This window comes from Cetorhinus maximus, chromosome 10 (assembly GCF_964194155.1).
Source record: "Cetorhinus maximus chromosome 10, sCetMax3.hap1.1, whole genome shotgun sequence".
NCBI lineage: Eukaryota > Metazoa > Chordata > Chondrichthyes > Lamniformes > Cetorhinidae > Cetorhinus > Cetorhinus maximus.
The window spans coordinates 119,079,663-119,104,427 of record NC_135888.1 but is presented as its reverse complement, the minus strand read 5'-3'; the positions used below and the strand labels follow the sequence as shown (position 1 = coordinate 119,104,427).

The window sequence follows — 24,765 nt, the reverse complement described above, 5'->3', positions numbered from 1 at the left end:
GTGTGTGTGTGAGAAAAGAAAGAGACTGACTCCCCTCGTTCACTGTCACAAGAGCATCGTTGCCAGGAAGGCGCACACACACACACACACACACCTCTCTCTCTCTCTCTCCGGGGCGCCGGGTCGATGTAATATGTTGAGTTTGTATCATTAGTACACGGCGGATTAGATTGATTTGGTGGTGGCGGAGAGAGGCAGAGTTGAGTGTTAAAGGTGGTGGAGGGGGCGGGGGTGGGGGGCTGCTGGGGGAGTGGTGGTGAGCAGCAGATCAAACGTTACTGTACTTTGCCCTGTGTGGGCAGCTCCGTGTGTGTGTGTGTGTGGGTGAGGGTGAGGGTGAGGGAGCCGCCAGGGGCACAAGCTGCTGGGAAGTGTCTGTTTGTGGCTAGGGCGACGGGAACAGAAGGAGTGAGGCAAGCTTGATGATGATGATGATGATGGGGGTGGGGGTGGAGGGGGGAGAGGGGACATCTGCTATTTACACCTGTCTGGCTCGCAACCATCAGTTGTCATGGAGTCACCAGTGTAGACATCAGCGGCTGCAGGTTCCTGACAGAGATGAGAGCAGATCTATAATCCAGCCGGAGTCCTGCGTTGTTATTTTAATCTATTTCTCAAGTTATCCAAACGCTCGGACTTATTTATTTTTTCCCCTGCAGTGTTGATACTTATTTCTGCTCTCAGACCCTCCCTCCTCCTCCTATTCCACCAGATAAAAGAGAAGCCGAGGAGGGTTAACCGGCTTCTCTGCTCTGACGTTTGGCTCTCTCCACATTTTTTTTTTGAAGCTCTGACATTCGTTTTTTTTTCTCTCTCTCTCTCTCTCTCTCTATTTATTCCCCCCCCCCCCCCCCCCCCTCCTCCCTCCCTCTCCGGCTTGCTAGAACGAAGTGCCCGAGTTGGAGGCTCCTAAAGCCGGTTCCGGTCATGTCCCAGCCTCGGTTAAACTCCACGGTCGCGCTGCCTTGTAGCCGGGGAAGGTAAGGGTTGGAACTCGTCTCTTAACCAACCCCTCTGCACCTTCTCGCCCACTCTACCACCCTCTCCCCTTCCTTTCTTTCACCCGTCTCTCTCTTTTCTTTCATTTCGTTCTGTCCTTCCCTCTCTTTTATTTCCTTCCCTTCTTCAGTCCCTTCCCTTCATTTCATTCATCTCTTCCTCTCATTCCTTCCCTCCCTCCCTCCCTCCCGCTTTCACTTTCATTCATTCATTCCTCCCCCCTCTCTTTCATTTCCTCCTTCCCTTCCTCTTTGATTTCATTCCTTCCTTCCCTATCCTCCCTCTCTCACTTCTTTCCTCCGTCCCTCTTTCATTTCCTTCCTTCCCTCTCTCCCTTCTTTCCTCCCCCCTTTCATTCCAATCCTCTCTCTCTCCCGCAAACCCTCCCCCCTCCCTCTCTCCTCTTCCCTCTCTCCTCTTCCCTCTCCCTCTCTCCTCTTCCCTCTCCCTCTCTCCTCTTCCCTCTCCCTCTCTCCTCTTCCCTTTTTCTCTCCCCCTCTGCCCACTCCCTCCCTCCCCCCTGCCCACACCCTCCCCCCTTGCCCACACCCCCCCCTTGCCCACACCCTCCCCCCTTGTCCACCCCCTCCCCCCTTGCCCACCCCCTCCCCACCCCCCCTTGCCCACACCATTCCACCCTCCCCCCTTGCCCACACCCTCCCTCAACACCCCTCCCTTCCCCCTCCTTCAACACCCCTCCCCCTCCCTGCCCGTCTCCAGCCCAGAGGAGTCAGGTCAGAGGCCGGACTGGTATCGAACCCACGGCCGCCACTGGCATCAGCTTCGGTGGTGGTGGTGGTGGGGGGCGGGGTGGGTGGGTAAGGGGGGTGGGGGTTGCTGTCTGGCGGGAGGTGGCAGTGTGTGGCCCGCTCTCCTCCCTCATCACCATCATCATCTTCGTCTCCTTGCGGTCGGAGGGTGAGGCGAGCCCAGGGGGCACTGGAACTCCAAGCCCCGGACCATGCTGCTCGCCAACGCCGCCAAGCCCAAGAAGTTCCCGGCGGAGACAGGTAGGTGCGAGCTGGGAATCTCATCCCTCAGTCCATGGACACTCAAATCAACGTCGTGGCGGTTCATCCACTCGCTCAGGCTGCAGGGCAAACTGTGGAGGCTATTAGAATATTCTAGGGAAGGGAGTGCTCACTTTAAAAATAATATATATATATATATAAATATTAATTCTAGGTGTACCGTGCCGCGTTTAATAGGGTTCGCAGTCTCCTTTTATTGCGTCAAATAGATTTAAGGGGGATCTGGAAAAGGAAAGGAGAGTTTGGTCGGAGGCAGCGTTTGTTTCCCCCCTTCCACCAAAAAAAAAAGTTGCAAAGTAACTCGGGTCCTTTCGGATCTGCGGTCTTTCGCATTTTGCCACTTGTACTCTCTTCAGGCGAGAGCTGAGTGTTATCTGTATTCCGGTTCTGGACTATAGAAGGGGGTTTACTTGACAGTGTTTAGCGAGCATCGTTTATCTCTTCCCAGCCATTCCATTTTGACCATCATTTCTTTTTAAATCTTTCAGCAGCTCATTTAAAAAAACAGCAAAGACGTGCTGTTTTACTGTAGGCGTTAATTCCCGTCCTTTTTCTGTAAAGTCTGTTCCGTAGGTAACATACATATTCAGCCTGTTTGCTGGTGTTGGGTGGCTTAGGCAGTTTCTGTGTTTGTACCGCGTTTTCTCCGAAAGCTGCAAGCGCTGTTTACCATTTAAAGTCGTGTTGCTCCGAGCTGTTGATGTCTTTGAAACCCGGTGCTGGCTTGAAAGCAGTGTACAATCTCAAATATGCAGGATATGATTTTCCAGTTGCCTCGCGAGTTGGAATAAGAATACATTAATTAGCTGCTTACAAACGCCGCTGCCTTTTCGCAGCGTTCCTTGCAAATCAAAAAAGCAGCTTCAGACCACACAGATGTTTAAAGAAAGCTTTAATGGTGAGGCTGGAATTCTGCTACTGTTGTAAGGAAGTAATAAGTCTACACCATTAAAAAATCCTCAAGTCCTTCCCAGCCAGCTTCTTATTCCTCTAAATTCTTCAATTAGTTTAATTGATTAAGAGAACAGGCCTCCCATTGGATTCACTGACTTCTCTGTTTGGTACCAGTCTGTTAAATGTCAGTTTACGAGTCCCTATTTCACAAAACTTGTTGCAGTTAAATTATTCATTTACATTTAAATTTGGGTGAAGACATCTAATGCACAAGTAAATAATAAATTAGAGAAAGTTTGTTTCTCCCACTTGATTCTCAAACCACTGAATGTTAAATCTCCTTGGTAACTTTAAACTATGGTGCAGTTTGTGCCCAACACTATCAACTGATGGGGTCAATATGTCAAAGTGCCAAATATTTTGTGGTAGAATTGAGGGAACAGAGATTTCTTTGGATCGAGATTTACAATGTTCCTAATTCTGACAAAACTTAGAAGAAATGTGTTGTTTTAATGTTTTGTTTGTGATAGTTCTGACTGAGCTCACAGCCTTTCTCTTCTCTCATGCACAAAAGTACAAGGAATGGAAAATTCAACCCTCAGCGATGTTATGATGGAAATGGTGACATTTCATGTTTTTTTATTTGATGGCAAAGATTCACCTATCAACTGAAATTACAGTGATTACAGTATTGGGTGATTATGAACAGGTGAAAAGTGATAGTGCGTTGTATCCTTGTACAGGAGTGGGGGGAGCATCATTATCGAGAGTCATAAAGAGTGAGGAAAATCTTTTATATTGATACTAAGAATATTCTGACCTGTTTTTTTAAGCAATGTTGCCTATTTAAAAATATTCAGAACACATTTTAAGCTTGTTCTTAACTGAAGACACAAGTAAATTAACAGGTGTATGTCTCGTAACAATAACATTCAAATTAACTTTTATGTTTAAAACAAAAAGATGATGGCTTCAAAACAAATTAATCTTAATGAATAAAACCACAAATTCTAGTTATAATGGTGATAGTAATACTTCTCATAACTTCTAATTATATAGTGAGGCAGGTTGGAATATAAATATATTTTTGACAACAATCTCCACTGTGCCCTTAACCATAACCAACTCAGAGTGGGAATGTATATTTTGCCTATGTAAAAGATGTGGATAATTCACAATGTACCTGCAGTTTCATTCATATATACATTTGTCTTTTGGCATTGCAGAATGAAACAGTAGTTTTAATGCAGGAAATGACAGACAAATCAGAATTTTTCCCCAGCTATATTGCTTACTTGGAAATGCTGGTTACAGGTTCCACTGACAAATAGTTGCAGATGTAAATGTTATGAAGCTGGTAAATTATAGTTTTATTTAAGGGGGATAGTTAGAAGAAAAAACAATCATATGAATGGGACTTGACACAGTTTAGATTTTCTTCTGCTTTTCTCATTCACAAAATGAAGTTTACTTTTCACTTTGCAACCAGTTATTACCACCTTGACATTGTCTGTACTGGCAGTGAAATTCATTTTATGACCCATTGGGCTGTACTTCTTTTTTCCAGCGTATCTGCAGCCTTGGCAGCTCATTCTAAGGGGGTAGTCATAGATGTAACAATTCTTTATATAATTTGAGTTTTTTTCTCACCACCTTTCCAGTGTTGTGTCTTTATTTGTCTTTCTTCCCCTACTGCTGATACATTAGATGTCTTCAATGCTAGCGCACAAATGCTTAATGCACTTGTATCAAATTTGCCCACTATTTGAGCAGCAGCATTAATTGATTTAAAATAAGTGTGCTAGAACATTACATACTTGTATGCCCATTTACAAGGAGATTAAATTGCATGGCATACATGTCTTTCAACATTTGTTATCCAGATCAGTCTCTAGATCTTTCAGGCTTTTCCTTTTACTCTCTCACGCTTTGTTTCTTGTTTAACCAATTTTTTCTTCCACCTGTACAGTCAACATACAATTCTCATATCACTCCTGCGCTGCAGGTTTATGTTTGTGGTTACACTGTGGCTACCAATCTTAGTACCTATAGAATCTGATGTACGGTGAGCAGCTTTGAGCTACACTCCCAACTACTTAGCTAGAATGTGGATGTATGCATGTTAATTTTTAATGTTAGAGTGTGAATGAGAGGACAACATCTCATAATATTAAAATACTGAAAAATATAATGTTATAAACCTTCTAAAAGGCCCAGTGGATTTCTTAAACATCTAAAAATGTGGACTCACATTGGAGTGGAGCCCAATTGATGGTGAGACTACCCACATGAGATAATGTCTCTCTCTTGAATTATATTGCTAACTTGACTGTTGAGCTATACCGCCACTTTTGCGTCGATACATTTCCAAAACCACTCTGAATTGGCATGAAATTGGCATTATAGTTGCCCAATCCAAGCTGATTTATACTTAACATGTTGATGTTGTCAATGCGTAAAATTTTTCTTGCGAATGCTTAGTCCATGAAGACATTATGCCTTCCACATGCATCAACACAGCTCAAGGGTTTGCATACAACAGCTAGTTTCAGTGCACCATTAAGCTATGAATCTAAAGGATTTTGAGACTACAGTTACAACGTGTTGACTTCTGAGGGTAAAGTCCAGACTAGACAAGCATCATGTAGTTATCTAAATGTAATAACTATTGGACTGCACCGAATTATTAATTGGAATTTAGAATAATCATGATCACCTTTATGCTAGCAGTCTTTTCATAAAATTCTTTTTGCTAATGTTGAAAATGCAGAAAGCTTCAGCAGATGTGCCAACTTCTACCAGTGTGAATTTTAACTTCTAGTCATGTGCAATTTTTATTTCCGGGGGAAACATTGATATTCTCCATTGCCAGGCTGCGCGCGTTATTAAAAAGAAAACTAGCTCACAGTAAATTCAACACTAACCCCACCCCCCCCCACCACATGGACTAGAAAAAGTGCAAAATGAAACCAAATTAAAATTGAACAACACACTGATTTTGTTTTCTCATGAAAAAACATGGATGAAGTTTAGAAAGCAAACCCCTAAAAGCCTGGAAGAATTTTTGAATCCCAGTATTTAAAGTAGAATTTGATTTATTGATTCACCGTAACCCAGTAACACTGAAGATTACCCTCTAGAAGTGTTTCCAAGAACTTGTTGGGTGGATGCAGGACAATAATATACTGCTGCAGTAAAGTGTTATCCTACGATAAAGCATTACCCTCGGAGAGCAAGCGCGCTAGGATGTTTTCTTACCTCTATTCCTATTTATCGAACCAAAGGATAGCTTACCCATGATGAATAGCCTCTTCAGCACAGTACCAGAAATATACGGGTGCCTGTGAAGCCATACTCCAGATTGAAATGCTAACTCCTGCAGAGACAGAGTAAGGTAGGGAGCTGGAGAGATGAGGATATTACTTTATAATTTAAAAAAAACCTTCTACATTTCAGCACACCACATGCTATTTTTCAGCTAAGGGTTGTGAGGGATGGGGTAGAGGGTGGATGGGGAGAAATTGTCATACTGGACCCAGGGATTGCCCAGTGATTCCTTCACCTGCTGTGGTAAATGGTGCAAAATGAAAATGGAATGGGAGGATGAGCAAGTGTCGAATAGGGAATTGAAAAAAATGGAATAGAAAGGAAGGAAATTGAGAAGTAACTGGAGGAGGGAGGGCGAAAGCAGATAATTTATCAGGCAGCAGTGCATAGATTGCACAAGGAAAGCAAGCAAGCATAGCTTGCAGTGAAAATGCAACACATGGGACTTGACATTACAGGTTACCATAACACCCCTTGAAATGACATTATAAATGGCTGCTTGTAAAAACCCATATAAATAGGAGCAGGCCTTCATGTTCAAGTAGGCAAACATGATGAATATAGTGAAAAATCATTTGATTTGGTGAGAAGTTATTTAAACTTTAAGCAATTAGATGATGATGGACCTTCAGTCCAGTCCATGTGGTTCAGCATTGTGGTTTTCCTTTTGCTTCTCCAGACATTCCATTAGGAAGGTCCATGACCAGAAATGAACATTGTGACTGCGACTTTCAAACAAAGTTGCTTCTGTGCTGCTGCCAGTGCTGTGAAATTGACTCCCAGCACTAGCATATTGCAGAACCACATCTACTAAACGTACATTCAGATAGCACCTTCTGCATAGCAAAACGTCTCAAGGCAGCTTCACAGGAGTGTTATCAGACAAAATTTGGCACCAAGCCGCATGAGACCAAAAGCTTGATTAAAAAGTTGGGTTTTGTGGATCATCGTAAAGGAGGAGAAAGAGATATAGAGAACTTCAGGGAGGGAATTCCAAAGCTTAGGGCCTAGGCAGCTGAAGGCATAACTCCCAGTGGTATAATGATGAAAATCAGGAGGTACTGTGTGAATTAGTGTCTTGCAGTTCTACGCCAGTCAAAGATGATCCTAGTTGTCACCCCGAAAGCAGCTGTAAAAACTTGTATAAATGACTCAATATAGTAATAATTGCATTAGTGAAAACAGTTGTGGTTGAGTTTTAGCTGATTCAGAGGAAAGTGTATTCAAGAGCAACTAATAAATTATTAAATATTTTCAGTACACTTACAGCAATTTTGGAAAATTTGTGTTTCTTGCTCTGAGTTACTGTGAGAATGTAATGAGTGCATGTTGTCAACTCCACGAAGGCAAAATACCATTAGGTAAGCGGTATTTTGAAATCAGGAACCATTCTGTGCCTGCATTTACTTTATTGAATCCTGCTAACGATATAACCTTTTAACTGTCTACTTCTGTTAATTTGTGTAATTTGATTTAAAAAAATTATAAGCTCTACTTTCTCCCTCAACCTTCAGAGCTATATAAAAGTAATACTTTCCACACTTTTTTGCACCAGTCATCTAAAATGAGACACATCATAGGTTAGAGGAAAATTAAAACTCCTTTTGCAATACATCAGCAAGTGTATGAATCCCATTCGAATAAGAATGCCCATTCAATACAATGTTACCATTGCCGTGCTATCAATCTCTGCAGGCCTTCTGAGTGAGGACATAAATTTAAGTATTTATGGACAGTTCTGCTCTGAAGTCAAGCCAACTGGAAAATGGGTTGAGATTAATGCAACCTAAATTTAATTTTCTAATGTTGATTTGACCCTGATCCTGGAGGTGAAAAAAACAAAAGTTCTGACCAACTATGGCACCCAATTCCCCTTGAGGGTACGAATTCAATGGTGCTGAGCAGTAAAATTCTTATGCATTGTTAATTTAATTGCAGTTTGATTATTTGTAGGTCATAATTTTCCCTGAGTAAATTAGAATAATCATTAGACGGATATTCGATCATCCAAATGGTGCTCCTAGCTTTGTGTTTATTATAGATAGATTGCAACATGGAAATGTTGCTGAACAACTTTGCATTTTTATACTTAATCATATCAACATTGGGTATATGTTAACTTAAGAACCATATGCAATGCTGATTAATGTTAATCAAAAGAACATTTTCATAGCAACTATGGCTAAATTGATCGGAAAAGACTTTGGAGACTGTCGAATTAGTGAGCAATCCTAACTAGCAAGATCACTCCTTGTCAGGTGGTGCATGGCTGAATCTAGCATAGTTTTCTCTATTCATTTTGTCCTCCTGATCATTTAACTGTAATATGATAGCTGGATTAAAGGGACATTTTGTTTCTAACATTGATAATCAATAGCAAAAATTTGTGATCTGGTGGAAGGAGAGGAAGTTAAATTTGAGTGCTGGAGAGGGTGCATCAATCACTTTCTCGTGATTTGACCCCCAGAGTACTATTCTTTTTAAACAGGAGGTGTCATCATTGCAAAGACAGGTGATTGCACTTATGTGTTGAGGTGGGCTTAACAGCACAATGTCACAATGATGCCTGAAGCTTTGTTAGTTAATACATGGTAGTGGGAACCCTTAATTTTTATTGAAACCCTGATTGAAATATGAAAACAATTTAGAAGTAGAATAAAAATCAGCAACTCAGCAGATAAAGGTTTTGTCATATTATGAATTTAATGCCGCAGCCAATTCTAGATGTGCATGGAGTTTTCAGACCACCCGCTCCAAAACTGCCTAATATGGTAACGCTGCCCTTTAAGGTTCCGATAAGCATGCCAATGATATTGGGTGCCCATCAGCAAGACTGAAAAAGTAATTACTCTTTTTTTTTGCATCCGTTTATTGAGAAACAGCTCAGAGTTTGCATGGCAATGTGCTCGTTACATTTCACATTAAATTTATGTGAGGAGCATTAATTGCCAAGGAGTACTGTCAGCAAAACTCAAGATATTTTGATAATAAATTGGTAGTCTCTCTGCATTTAGTTTCTTCTTTGTCTCCTTTTTCAGAAGTAAAAGTACATCTTAGCTCTACCTTTTTCTGAGTTTTCCTGATCCAAGCAATTATTCTTCAATGACATACTATCTATCTTCATATAATCCAAGTATGCTTGTAGCCTGCAAAAAATAACCCCTTAATCTATTGTTCTCTGGGTACGAAATCACTTATATCTAGCAACTCCTGCCGTAATTTTTGGTCTGCGAGTTGGAACTTAAGTTGAGGCTTTTTTCAGATAAAACCATGCTCAAGATCCTGTGTCCTTCTCTCCCCCCACCCCCTCCCCACCTTTCTTTCTGTATCCTGCCTGGGAGGATGCAAATCCTGCAGCTGATTAAATTGGGCATAACCTGCTGATCAGGGTCTACTAGTGCTGTTCTTCAACTCTCCACTAGGAGGAGCTAAGAGAATGGCTCAATGATCACTCTCCCTCCAATTTTCCTTCCCTGACACCATAAATGCAGCGTAGTAGATGATGGAGATTACATCCTACCTGTCCTCAATGTCATTATGTTAACGCTTTGACATGCTTTACTGTCACAAAATGAATACTTAACTAATTGATTTCAAAATGCCATTTAAAAAAGAATGATCCTGGAACAGCTAGGCATTATGCAATAATAATGTTGCTGGTGATTACTTTGTTGACTTGTTCTCTGGCTTTCGACAAGTAATCCTTCAAATTATGCATTGTTAAGTAGAGGCTGGCAAAAGAGTTATTTTGTCATCAAGACTGAGGAAAAATTAGATGAGATGAAATTGTAGAATTGACTGAATTCCAAAAAAGTGTCAACAAATCTTTTGACACTAACCATTGAGCAAAACGTTGACTCTATGTATGTAGCTGTGTACAATATATGGCTGCACTTCGGGGGGGAAAATTAACTCCTTCATTGCTGAGATTGATTCTGGCCTACAAAGAAACCGGAGTACAAATGTATAAAACTGTTGTCCAGAGTGTTAACATGAAAAATGCATTGTATCTTCCCACCTCATAGTCAGTTAAACCCACCAAAGATACCTTTTGTACCTAGTGGTTCACCATTAACCTGTCCTGACATAGCCAGCATAGCATCTATCGTTGTCTCTTCTCCTGTGCCCATAAGATTCCTGCTGGAGAGCCCCAATGTTCCATCCTTGACCTGCGTGTTCCTTGCTTCTTTGCAATTTTGCCGTAAGCGTGTGGTCGACTTCCCCATGTATGCTAACGGTGCCCAGCTTTAGCTGTCCATCCTACTCGTTTGCAACACAGTTGCTGTGCTCAATGTCAAGTCATTGATGAGTCAAAACATTCTGCCAAGTACAAAGTGTGTTCCTTACTTGTAAGGGTCCTATTTTGTGTACGTGTTATGTGTTGATACATTTGTTTGACTTGGTTAACCAGTGAAGGTGAAACATTTTCCTGACAGTGTTCCCTTTTGGGGGAAGGTGCACTTGACTGTTTCTGCTGCGCCAGGCTTCTATGGATTTATGTTAGTATTGACTCATCGTCCTGCTGTCTTCTAAGCAGTACTAGCCCCTTGCCCCTCTATGTATTGTTTACAAAGTCCAGCGCCTTCTTTGTCCCTCTGCCCCTGCTTGAACTGACTCTGTTCTACCACATGTGTCTCCATTTCATTATCAGTAGCAGAGACTTTGATGCAAGTTCTTTTGCTAAAGCCTTGCTTCGCCTTTGTCTGATATTAATACTTATTATTTTAATTGCTTTTGGTATGTGAACAGTAAAAGCAAAAGAAAACTAGCATCTTTCACAATTTCACGACATCTCAAAGCCCTCTACAGCTGTTGTCCCAATATCGGAAATGTTGCAGCCAATTTATGCACAGCAAGGCCTAGGAAACAGCAATGTGATTATCTGCTTTAGTGATTTTGGTTGAGGAATACATGTTGCGGGGAGCTGGAGTGGCTCAGTGGGCAGCTCTCCTGCCTCCAAGCCTGATAGGCCCCAGGTTCAAGTCCCATTCAAGGACTTGTTGGCTATAAAACCATCTGCCAAATCCAAAAAAAATGGTTGCTATGAAGGTGATCAACCAGCAGTGTGGCAACTCCATGTAATATGGGAAAAGAGGAAGGAAGGAAGGTTGAAGAATAAATATTGGTGAAGACACCTGGAATAATTCCATTGATCTTAGTGTCATGGGATCTTCCGTGTCCAGTTGAGAGGGCAGATGGGACCTCAGGAGTCATTACAACAATAATGTTCCCATAATGTTCTGGAGTAGGGAATTCCAGGATTTTAAATTGACAACAAGGAAAGTTTTATCAGCTGTGTGAAACCTACCTCCCACCATAGCATCAGTGACGTCCCTAACCCTTGTCCTGATTTCTGCTTTGGTTGGATCTTAAATTGATGAAGTGTTTTGCCACATTTCACTTCACTAAAGGCACAATGCAAGTGCAGGCTGCAATTTTAAGAGATTGCTGCTCAGAAGTTGCTGTTCGTAGTAAGGAAGGCATGGTTTCCTGATTTCAGAATACAGCCAGTTATTCTACTTCTAAACTTGTGTTCTGCATCATTTGAGGAACAGGGCAATTCTTGGTAAATCACAGGTGCCACAAATTTGTAAGAAAGGAAAACAAAGGTTATGGGTGCCAACAAAAAAAAGGCAGGTGAAACATGGAGCTCTCAAGTGGCAAGATGTGAATTTGTTTGTTTCAATCCCACCTTTGCCTAAGATTGGGTTACTACTTCCCTCCTTTCTCCACAGAAAAGGAGGGAAATAATCAGGGTGTTATTTAGCCCATGCCAAGAGCAAGTTGTTTCCCTGACACTCCATCCAAATAATACTGGATAGCAGTTGGACATGAGGGGATGAATTTAGAAACCTAAAGAAATGAACGTGAAAATCAAAAATTCAGTTTGATGTGAGAGTGGATCATTCAACTTGGACTTAACAGTTGGCTTTTTCTAGAGTTCGTACAATAAATTTTTGAAATCTTTAATGATATAACAGAAAAACATTATGCTGGCTATTACCACAGCACAGTAGAAAGATGCAACGCACATGTCCCCGAACTGATAGAATTTCTACAATAAAATAGAAAGCAAGATAATACATTTTTGGCATGTTTTGAATTTGTGCAGGAAAGCATTTTCACCATCCTAAGGGCAAGCTATAATTTAGTTTCAAGTAAATTGTGAAGGGACTAATGTTTTCAAAATGTTGGTTCGGGGTTTTCCTGTTTTTTTTTATTTCGAAAAGCAATCTGTACATTCTGATGATTTTTTTTAACTGTCGCCACCCCCTACTGATATCACAACTGGCATTTACGACAGGATAATCTTCTGGCAATGATGAGAGGGTGTGTGAGTGATGAGATACTGCACACTCGCAAAAGAGAACATTAAAGCGGATATGTAAGTGCCAACAAAGGCCCTTTAAACCTTTGTAGAAATGAAGGATTTTTTGCCTAAGAAGGCAGCTTATTTTTGTATGTATCACTTTTTCTTTGCATTTGGCAGCATAGAATACAATGACTGTTTTAGCAATGCATCATGTTCTACAAAATAATTAATAGATGGGAATTTTGCATCTTTGGAGGGAAATAGGCTACAATATGTAAAGGAAAAAATTAAGAGGTCAAAGATATGGTTTTCTTCACGGCAGCTTGTGGTTTCACACTTGTAAGTGCAGGGCTGTAGCTCTATTTGTACGTTAGTTGAGATTTTAACACTTTATTTCTTCATTTTCATCATAGAAATAGAGCAGCTAACTTGGAAAACAGAGCTTAAGACTGTGAGGTTTCCAACCTACTTCTGCATAAGATTTGTTTTTTTCTACAGTATTGCTGTGTGTATTTTTACAGTAGACAGAAACTAAAGAAAGAGAAAGAGAGAGAGAGAGAGAGAGGAGAAAGTGGGCCAAGCAAATTAGCTGCTAACACAATCGACTCCAGGAGGAAGCCATTTGGGTTTGCCTCGCCTCACAGTAAATGACCTTGGCTGAGGATGATGACAAAGTATCATCTTGCTGATCCTTGACAGGATGCCATCCCTTGGAAGTTGACAAATAGTTCACATTAAAACCGGGGCATTTTAGGAATCATCCCCCATCGCAATTCATCAGTTCTGATTACAACACAAATGCCAACACCAACTCGAAGCATATTTCTCAAACTGTGTAAAAACTGTCATTAGCGGGGGCGGTGGGGGGGGGAAAGAAACAACAACACAGTGGCTGTCACAGAAATGTCGTACCGCACATCGCCACCAGCCTTCGCAAGCATCAGTGGAAATATCGCACAAGAGCATAACCTGGATGAGCGCAAACTAATCTAGGCACAGAAGAAAGCTGGTGTGCTGGCCCATTCCATGCATTCCCATTAGGGTTGATGTTACGGTCGAAGCATAAAAATTCCTGGCAAATTAGTTATGCATTTATCAAGATTTAAGCTCATTTTGCTTTCATCTCAGTGCAAAAATAAAAGGGGATTACAGTCACTAAGCTCACTCTCGAAGCTCCCACAGTCATTCTTGTTGCTTTGAACATGGCTCTGATGTGCTGGCTGTGTTGCCAGTATAATGCAACTTGCATAGTTCTTTATTCATGTTCAGTTTTTATGGTAAGTGGAATGCTTCTCGAAGAATTCCATCATGGAAGGGCTGAGGGCAGAAGAGCTGTATAGTACAGATTCCAATAGCTGTTGGACAGCAGGATACATCAACAGCTGAGTTTCAGTTCCACGTTATGTGGGTGGTACTGTATATTGAAACGAGTGTATTTTTCCCCTCTGCAACCAAGGTTTAAATCCAACCCAGACAGATGGGATGGAAGCCGTCTCTCTCTCTCTAACAGCTGTTAAGGGCCATTAAGTAAAATGACTTTGGGCCAACTCAATTCCACTTGCGCAAGGCAGAAGGGCTATAGAACAACGAAGGCCTTGAGTTTGGCAAACTAGTGTCAAGGGTATCAGTCTCTCCCAAAAGGGTCAAATGTTCCTGCACAGGCAATAATTGTCACATGGGATGCACAACCTTTCAAAAGAGGGTTCCGATAAATTTGATTGAGGCTCCTAGGAAGATTGCAAGTATTACGTTTGTGAATCATGGCTGAAAAGGGGCAGGAAAAGCTCTTTGATATTGAGGGTCTGGGATTTAGCGTAGATTTCCATCTGCTTAGTGCTATATTTCTAATCTAGATGCGCTCAGTAACGCCCCCTAGGTACAACATAGAACATCTTCCGGAACATAATTGTTATCTCTAGATGATACCACATCTACCAAAATAAAATAAAATAAAGCCCAGTTGCAGGGAGTTAAGCTGACTTGTCAGCGGAAAGTCTAATGTTTGCTACATATTGAATAGCTGAGCATTCTCATTATTGTAAAACTCTTTATGGTTCACATCATGATATTTTTTCACAGCTCTTCCATAGGCAATAGTTTTTGCTGGTATACAATTCCTCAGGCACCCCTCCAATACCCTGTCCAAGTAGACATTCTTCAGGTATAAACTTAGAGATTAAGAAAGAACATGCGTTTATACAGCACATTTCATAATGTCAGGACATTTCAAAGTGCTTTACAACCAATGAAGTGCCATTGAAGTGTAGTCACTGCTGTAAAAAAGGAAATGCAGCAGCCAATTTGCACACAGCAATGTCCCCAAATAACAAAGTGATAATGGCCAGATAATCTCTTTCAGTGATGTTGGTTGAAGGGTAAATTTGGATGGGGATACACGGGAGAACTCTCCTGCTCTTCTTTAAAATAGTGCCATGGGATCTTTCATTCTTTCAGAGGGCAGATGGGACATCAGCTCAATGTCTCGTCCAAAAGGCAGTACCTTTGACAGTGTGACATTCACTCAGCACTGCACTGGAGTATCAGCTTATATTTTCTGCTCACATCCCTACAGTGAGGTTTGAATCAGCAACCTTTCAATTCCAAGGTGAGAGCCCTACCTCTGAATCACAGGCAACATCAAAGGACAAGAATCAGCAGGTTATTTTGGGAGCAGGGTCGGACCAATTGTGGTTAACCCTGTCATCACTTGGCAATCCATCAGGAGCAGTAGCTTTGGAAATAGACCATTGGGAGTGATACTGAGTTACAGAGATCAGAAACATACCCAATTTTGACCTCTGGTCTGTGCTAAATTTGCAAAAACAATATACACCAAAAAGCAGCACTTTGAAAAGTGGCATCAAAAAAGGAAAGAATGATGAACGCTTATTCAGTTGATCAGTATAATAATTCTAAAAAAGTTATAAGCTACTCCTACATATTAAATGAAATATTTGGATCCTATAGAAGCTAAACCAACAGTTACAAAAGTTATTTGTCCTTGTATGATGTTGCTTAACAACAGAAGCGATATCACTGCTGTTCAGAACTTATCAGACATGCACAAAGATTTCCAAATAACACATAGGTGGACAGTGCGAGTTACCAGCTGTAATCTAATTGAGGGGATATTTTTATAAAATTATTCATTTTAGGATTTCAAATAGTATCATGATCCATAAGAATAAATCTTGTGCAATTTAGAAGAACATAAAATGGATCAGGGAGACCCATCAAAACTCACCCCTTTAGTATGCCAACTCTTCCACTATGACAACAGTTACATTTTAAGTGTCTTTAGTTTTTTTGCTCCTATTACCCTTTGTGCCTTATCACTCCAGACATTTATCACCTTTTAAGTTAAAATGTTCTTCCCAACAACTGGTTTAATTTGATTTTTCACTAATTTAAATTTGACTTCTGGATTACCCTACTGGTTAAGTTTGAAGTAATGAGGATTTATTTGGTGAGTTCCACATAATATACCTTACTGGGGTTCGCCTTATACTAGCTGCATTCTGGGCTTCACTGTTTGCATTTCAGGAGTATGATAACAAGTCTCTTTTACATCTTTTCCCTGACCAACCTGAAGCTGATTGTTGTCTCTCAGATACTTCTGAACTACTTTCTCTATTCTGCTTTTAAGTTCTTGCCATGGAGCATTTAAGGGGAATATTTCTTAAAATTAGTGCGTGCAAAATCATCGCCTGGGAATGTGTAATTTCCCGATGAATACTCCTGGCATTCAGCAGAAGCACAGAAACAGAAAATGTGCCTTGCAGGGCACTATCAGCAAATTTGCCAACATTCAGCCTTTAACAAATATACATTCCATAACCAAATAAAAATGTCATATAACAATTTCAGAAGGTCATAGCTTATGAAGTTTCTTTTTCTTTGAAAAAGTAATCCTCAAGATTGATCCCGAAAAGAGATTAACTGGATTTTCAGAGGCAAAGATGTGAATGACTGCAAAAATAAACTGATTCCTGATCAACAATCTCTTCTTAAGCATAAGAAAATGAACTGTGATGGGGTCTGCGAGTCACAAGTGTTGTCAGTCACAGATGGGTCTGTCCATAAGCAAGTCTTAATAGAACAGGTGTTAGCTAACAACTGTTAGACTTAAAACTTCCACCCACTCCTCTCCCCACCCAGTGTGAAGTGAAAATATCCAACTGAAGTTTTAGAGGCGGGTGAGACTTCAGGTTAAAAGGATTAAAGCCTAGCATGTGCCACTTATGGAGGTTGCATGTGAAGTTTGGCTCACTGTTCAATTCCTTGTGTTTGTTAGCAGTAGAGGGAATGGGGCTGATAGCACTGTTTTTGCGGAGTGGGATGAAGTGGGAAGATTCCATATCAGTGCTGGTTTGTGACTTTCACATAGCCACAGCTCTGATCAAAAATATCAGATCCAAGCCCATGCTTTTGGAAGAGATGAAGACCTTCATACAAGTACTTTATTAAAAGCATCAAGGACAACAAAGGCAGTTAAATGGATAAACGTAATCACATTATTGGGAAATAATAAATATTTTAAATATTTTGAACATTAGAAATTTTAGTTAACGGGAGGCAATGGTAAATGATAAACATTTTCAGAAAGCTATTTGTGGGAAACTAGTGGCCACATTATATATTCAACTGGTGAGTTTACATAGGCAAATCATATAATAAATGTCTACGTGGGAATTTCTGAAAGGAATATGTTGACTCAAAATTGTGAGAATGGCTTGTCAATAGGAGGTTAAATTGTGTAGAAAGAAAAAGATGCTCAGATGTTTATTATTTTTAATAAGATGCAGATCTATGTGTACAGGAGCTTTGTCTACAATTATGATCTTTTGTTGATTTGCCAAAGGTATTGTGTTTCTTGTCACTGGTATCATGTTGACTTTAAGGAGTAATTCCATTCAGCTATAGCACAGTGACATACCAGTGAAATTTGATCACGGGAGGATTTTTGGAATTTAAAGAGCCACTATCTTCAAAAAGTCTTTGGCAAATATTTGATCAATGTTTACCAAACACTGCTGTGCCTCGACAGAGATGGTATTGAACCGTGTCATTGCATTGCAAAAACATCATTATAGTGAAAATGACAAGCACAGTTTTTTGTTCTTCTTATCCCACAACTAAGCCATCACTTTTCCAATCTTCAGTAGATTACTGGAAAATAAAATTTCTCTCCAAGTAGATTATAGATACATGGTAGTTATTCCAACGCTGTAATCTAATCAAGGGGTTACATGTGGTGGATATCTGGGATCATGTTACAGTCTGTAATCTGATTGAGGGGTTCAGGTGCAGTCATATCTTTTGTTGAATTTTGAGATGGGATTAGAGTCCTGAAATTGCTTTAGGGTATCTACTTTATATATATATATATATATATCTATCTTATATATAGCACACAGACACATATATACGACAAATTCAATGCACCAATACCATGATCAGACTTTTACTCTTTATTTTGTGATGTGTTTCTTTTTTTTTTGTTTTCTTTACATGCACAAATGTAACCCAAGGTACCATAATATTTCCATTCACCTCCATGCCTATATGACGCACACTCGGATAATCTCAATTTTAAGATTAATAGCTTATGCCAGTTATACTTGATCACATTATCCAGAATGTTGAAGGAAATTCAGGTATCCTTTGTAATGTCTAAAGTATTTCTGAATCAATGGGAATATTAAGGATTTGGATATGATTCTTGGTTGCATTGGACTGTTTCGTGTTAATTGTCAGAAGGATCAGTTAAAATCTGTGAATGGCAGTAGCAATGGCAGATAAATTCAGTATGGACAACTGCAATGTAATGCACATTAGCAGGAAAAATTAGCACATGCATTGTCGATGGCATAGCATTGGTAAAGGTGAAAGGGAATCCTCAGTTCCAAAGAAGAGTCATTATTGGACTCGAAATGTTAACTCCGATTCTCTCTTCACAGATGCAGCCAAACCTGCTGAATTTTTCCAGCACTTTCTGTTTATATTTCAGTATCCTCAGCATTTTGCTTTTATCCATATACTGTATCCCTACAATATGAAGAGGGATATTCCACATTCATGGAGTTATTTACAGCACCTTTTCAAATGACTTTTGAAAGTCCATATATGCAGTGTGTTTTTTTAATTCATTCATGGATGTGGGTGTCATTGGCAAGGTCAGCATGTATTAGCTATCCCTAATTTCCCTTGAGAAGGTGGTGACGAGTCACTTTCTTGAACCGCTACAGTCTGTATGGTGAATGTATCCCACAGGGATGTTAGGTAGGGAGTTCTCGGGTTTTGATCCAGTAACCGTGACATAACTGAGATATCGTTCCAAGCCAGGATGGTATGTGACTTGGAGTGGAACTTGGGGATGTGTTCTCATGCGCCTGCTGCCCTGGTTTTTCTAGGAGCTGGAAGTTTGGGAGGTGATGTTGAAGAAAACTTCACAGGTGCATTCCCATTACACAGTGTGCTGTCCTAAACAAATTGAAAGAAATTAGGCCTTTTACAAATCGAGTCCAAATGCTGGATTTTCATCCTCGAGGCGGGTAGTGGGAGTTCAGAAATTTCCCGGCTCAACACAACTACCTCGGAAGAAAGTGCCAGCAAACACGGGATTTTTGTTCCGGGGAGTAATAACAGGATTCGGGCCTGCCAGTCCCAGAAAGAATTCAGAGGCAGCCTCGGGGCCTGCCATATGCCAAGGCGGGCTGTTTAAACAGTCCATCTCAGTGCTCTAGGAGATTGTCCCAGTTGTAATAATAACAGAAAAACAAAGAACAGCTCTCTTACCCTCACATCCCTTCACTCAGTGACATTGTCCATGGCCCATTCACGCCCTCCACCAACCTTCCATAGCTCCTCATACTCTCTATGCCAATCTATAGCACTTCCATGCCCATTTACCCACTATACACTCTATACAGAATGAAACCCCTCTAGTAACAATAGGATGTGTGAAAAAGCTTTAAAAAATCCATCATTCATTCATAACTTTCTACTTCCTCAAAAAATACTAGAGACCTATAAAAGTGTCAATCATCAAGAACATTTAAAGCATCAATAACAAAATCTGCAAGCACTTGACACCTCTTTACCTGTGTAAGTAAACGCAGTGCAATTGTCTGAATGGATCACAGAGCAAGAGCTGTCAATCAGGCAATGTTTTGCCTGGGGTGCAGCTGTTTCAACCGACTAATGGATGGCTGGGTGTCCAGCCAATCCTTATTATGCATTCTTGGCTGAGAGCTCAGAGATCCATTAGACCTTGAAAGGGCTGTATCCCAGCTCTGTGATCTATTCTCTCATTGCACAATATTTATTTACACAAGAAAAAGAGATGTAATGTGCTTGTACTTTCTGATATTGATATTTTAAAAAGTCTGGATAATTGATACTTTTATAGGGCTGTAGTAAAAACAGTTTTTAAGAAAGTAGAAAATTATGAATAAATGACTATTTAAAAAACTTTTCACGTATCCTATTGTTAGTATAGGATTCATTGATTCTGTAGAGTGTATTGTGTCTAATTGGGCATTCAAGCACTATAGATTGACATAGAAGATATGAGGGGGCAAGTGGGAGGGGGCAGAGCTTGGCATGGAGGTTATGAGGGACCAAGGGGATTGGGGGCATAGCTTGGCATGGGGGACATGTGTAAGACCTTTTTAACTTATTTTTCAAAAGGTTCCCTCATCTAGACTATGGTTCATGACACCTCTCAAAGGTCCTGATCCAGGAGTCCTTTAAATGCCGGACTGACTCCATAAAAATTGTGGTACATGAGGATGTGCCTATCCCTGCTACATAGCTGGCCAGGTCAGGGTTGCAGGGTGTGGGCTCATGACCAGCATCAGCCCGCACACCCTTAACCCGCACTGGTGAAAATTGAGGGCACCAGGAATTGGGCCAGGAATCGGGTCCCAGCCGCCATTTTTACACCTCCACGGAGTCTCCCCAACTCCATGAAAATCCAGCCCCAGGTGTCTCTGGTTAGCCCCTAACTTTATAAATGTTCACTAACTTGATTCCATATTAGAGACCATTGTAGTTAATGTACAACCGAGAGTAAGGGGCCCATCATTTCATTTCAAACAATGGGTGCCGCCATTTTAAATGCAATGATTCCTGCTCCCATTTTTTAAAATAATGCTTTTTAGTCATTTTGTAGCACAGAACTTGGATATTGCTGAAAAAAGAGACATGTCTAAGCTTTTTGTCTTGCACTCATCAGGACACTTGCAAGAATACCAATATATTGGAATTCTTGCAAAATTTCCTGATGAGTGCAAGATGGAAAACTTTGACATGTCTCTTTTTTCAGCAATGATCCTTCTTACTCGTAGTACCATTAATAGCAAGACCTATAATGGGCCTGTTTATGCGTGTTCATTTGGTTACAGGAAAGAGGCAGCTTTTCCTTTGATCTTAGTTAAAGCTTTCTCAAGTTATTTTGCCAATTGTCAGATACAAATCTTGTTCTTGTTATGATTGCCTTCAGTTGCAACCTACAGAAACTATTCTTAACATCGAAAAAACTTGTGGAACACAAAAATACTATTAATTTTCCAGATGGGTCCCATTAAATAAGGCGATCGCTGTACATTCTATTACTCACAGTATCTGTCACTCTCTAGGGTATGAGGGTAACAATACAAGAAAGGGGGATTGCATGGTCTCTGTATCCTTCATCATCCTGCATCATCATTTACTGTGGCTACCAGTGCCATGGAAAGGATCTTGACCTGTGTACGCTGCCAATGGCAGATCACACACCCAGATCCCAAACCAGCTGCGTCTGGTGATCTTTCAGGTGGTAGGAATTCCTGCAGGAACAGTAAGGACAAGCTCCTTAGCCTGATAAGTAAATTTACATGTAATTCTGGAAATCATTTTTTGAAGCATACGGTAAAGGTTTGTACTTTTCGAGGGATGCAATAAATAATTCATATTACTTTTAACTACTTTTATGCACTGAACTTCAGTGTACACTTGCTTGAAGTAACTGTCAGATTCAAAGGCTGAAAAAGTACATCATTTGCCCACTTGGTTTAACATAGCCTTTATATATGCTAAAAATAATCAGCATTTTAGTATGCATTGTGCTGTATTTACTGAGCTGAGACTGGTAGCTACATGATGGGTTCCAGCCAGGCAGTACCTTATTTACAATGCCAACCAAGACATAGCTAAGTGCCTGCATGTTTATATACGTGAACAGAGCTCTGTTTACAACCATTACATTAAAATACTTTGAAAGTTTGAATGAGAATCCAGGAGATCCCTGGGATCACCTGAGAATGCTTTTAAACCTGGTTTGATACTGCGCTGGGGATGTGCCCACATTGGCCTTTAACTGGCTGGCTGCTGTAAAGGGTGCTACACTGTTCTCATCTGCTGTCAAGACTGACTGTACTTGAACAGCCACTTCTACATTACCAGTTTATGTCCTGCCAGCTGAAGGCCAGACTGCCAATGGTGGACCGATTAAAATTGGGGTGCTAATGAGGCTAGATTCAGATGAGCACAGATATCTCAGAGGGTGTAGGGCTGGAGGAGGTTACAGAGATAGTGAGGGATGAGGCCATGGAGGGATTTGAAGACAATGATGACAATTTTAAAATCGAGGTGGTGCTTAACCAGGAGTCAGTATAGGTCACTGAGCACAGGGATGATGGGTGAACAGGGCTTGATGCGAGTTAGGATACAGGCAGCAGAAATTTGGATGAATTTAAGTTGGTGGAGCATGGAAATGGAGGCAGACCAGGAGCACATTGGAATAGTCAAGTCGAGAGGTAACAAAGGCATAGATGAGGGTCTCAACAATAGATGAGCTGAAGCGGGTCAAACTCGGGCAATGTTACGGAGATGGAAATAGACGGCCTTAGTTATGGTGTTGATATGTAGCCAGAGGCTCACCTTGGGGTCAAACAGGACACCAAGGTTGCGAACAAATCTGGTTGATCCCCAAACAGTTGCCAGGGAGAAGGATGGGGTGTGTGGTTAGGGAACAAAGTTCCTGGTAGAGAATAAAACATTGGCTTTGGAAGATACTTCTTCTAACCACTCTCCTGACCTTCTAAGTGACAATTTTAAATTGATAATCCAACTCAGCTTTGGCTCCCCAATCGAAGGAAGTCGTCTTCCCCTACTGACTTTATCAAATCCTTCTGTAATTTCTAACATATCCTTACAGCTACAATTTCCCATGTTTGCTATTATCCTGGTGAATCTACTCTGTGTGCTTTTTATGGCTCTAATGTTCTTCCCTTTGTTGCAGTACCCACTCCAACATCCAGCAATGTAAATGTTATCCATCTGGACCAACTCTGTAGCCAAATATTGATTTTCCTAAGCTTTTTGCCCTTAAGCTGTCAAGTGTGTGGCACAGGAAGCATACCAGAGAATACCACCCTTTGTTATTCAATCGAAAGCCGAACTCTTTAAACATCCTCTGCAAGACCTCACACAAACTAATTCCTGTGTCGTTAATTCCAACAGTGGGAATGATTTTTGGTTGTTCTGCCTCTTTCCCTAGAAGTTTTGCCATGCAGGTACCAGGGAGGCAACATACCTTTCAGGACTCCCAGCAAAAACTGCTATCTTTTCCTCTGACTAAAGAATCTCCCATTACCACCACTCTCTTATTTTTATGGTCTCCCTACCTCTCGCCCATCCTCAGTAGCACCATGCTGTATGGTACAAAATGTTGCTCATGACCACTTTAGTGTCACTGTTACTATCCACCTCATATTTTCCAACTATATTTAACTTTGAAGAGCTCCAGTGACAAGGGTTTATAATCCCCCTCTCTCTGTCTCTGCGGCCCTTTTGGATGCCCCTACTCTTTCTATACTATCCCTTTGGAGCACAGAGATCCAACGGTCCAAAGACTCCAGTTTATGACATTTAGCACAAATGTGCTGCTCCAGTTAAACTGAGGGTCAATGTTGACCCATTTATCACATTCCACATAGGTTCGCACTCTGCCTGTTGACTTCACACTATTAATTATTTCAACTTCACCTCTATTCTGATGATTCTCTAAGACTGAACCCCCGCAGAGGCTAAATGCCGCGTTCTTCTGTCTTCTTACAGCTTGTGGCCTTAGGCATTTTGCTTTAACTGTAACTCCACTGAATAGCTGCAGCTGTATGTGGTGAACAGCAGAGAGCTCTAACAACTGGCACGGTAAGAACAGTTGAAGATATAGTGAGTTACTTGCCATTTTTAAATTTCCCCAGTGGATTTAGTGTAATTGATGTACTGGACAATTTTGTTTTCAAGTCTTCGTGTAAAAGGGCAGTCCCGTTTTTGTACAGTATTTGGTAAAGCTTTTTAGTGTGTCTTGCCAAACCATGTGGGCTGAATTTACTGGACACAGTGTGCCTTTCAGGTCAGTAATCCAAACAACAACCAATTTGCAGGCTGTCTCAGGGTCCACCATCCAAATAAAGGTGGTAGGCGGATTGGGGAGAAGAGAGAGCCAATCAGCTCACCAGAAAAATAGAACAGAAAATGCTGGAAATACTCAGCAGGTCTGGCAACTTCTGTGGAGAGAGAAACAGAGTTAATGTTTCAGCTTATGGACCTTTCATCAACTCACAAGCTGCCTTCACAGTGGCTGGAGTGTCAGTATGCTGCTGAGGGGAAAGCCTCAAAGGAGGGTGGAGCAAAATAGCTGCAAGAAAAGACTGAGGAAACTGACACCCATCTCTGCGTCCCAGGCACTATATCGAGGAGCTGCTCTTGCATTGGCAAGCCTCTGCCTCTGGATGACTTTAGGCTTTCCATTTGCATCACTACACAGTGAGATCTCTTTTTCATTTGTTCATGGGATGTTGGTGTCGCTGGCTAGGCCAGCATTTATTGCCCATACCCAATTGCCCTTGAGAAGGCAGTGGTGAGCTGCCTTCTTGAACTGCTGCAGTCCCTGTGGTATAGGTGCACCCACAGTGCTCTGTTTGGGAGGGAGTTCCAGGATTTTGACCCAGTGACGGTGATATAGTTCCAAGTCAGGATTGTGAATGGCTTGGAGCAGACCTTCCAGGCGGTGGTGTTCCCATGTGTCTACTGCTCTTGTCCTTCTAGATGGTAGAGGTTGTGGGTTTGGAAGGTGCTGTCTAAGGAGCCTTGGTGAATTCCTACAGTGCACTTTATTTTCATGCCGCTTCGCAGCTGCCTTGTCTGCGTAGC

General features: G+C 41.2%; 1 protein-coding gene across 5 annotated transcripts in view; it reads left to right on the top strand.

The window, feature by feature from the left end:
* Nucleotides 1-1,849: 1,849 nt before the first annotated feature.
* LOC144685974 (teneurin-2-like) overlaps nucleotides 1,850-24,765 on the top strand; it is a 555,228-nt gene continuing 532,312 nt past the window's right edge. For all 5 annotated transcript variants that reach the window (XM_078551059.1, XM_078551058.1, XM_078551057.1 and 2 more), the window contains exon 1: nucleotides 1,850-2,009. In XM_078551059.1, the coding sequence (XP_078407185.1) occupies nucleotides 1,961-2,009 (49 nt within the window). In that variant the 5' untranslated portion in view covers nucleotides 1,850-1,960. The remainder of the gene's footprint in view (nucleotides 2,010-24,765) is intronic.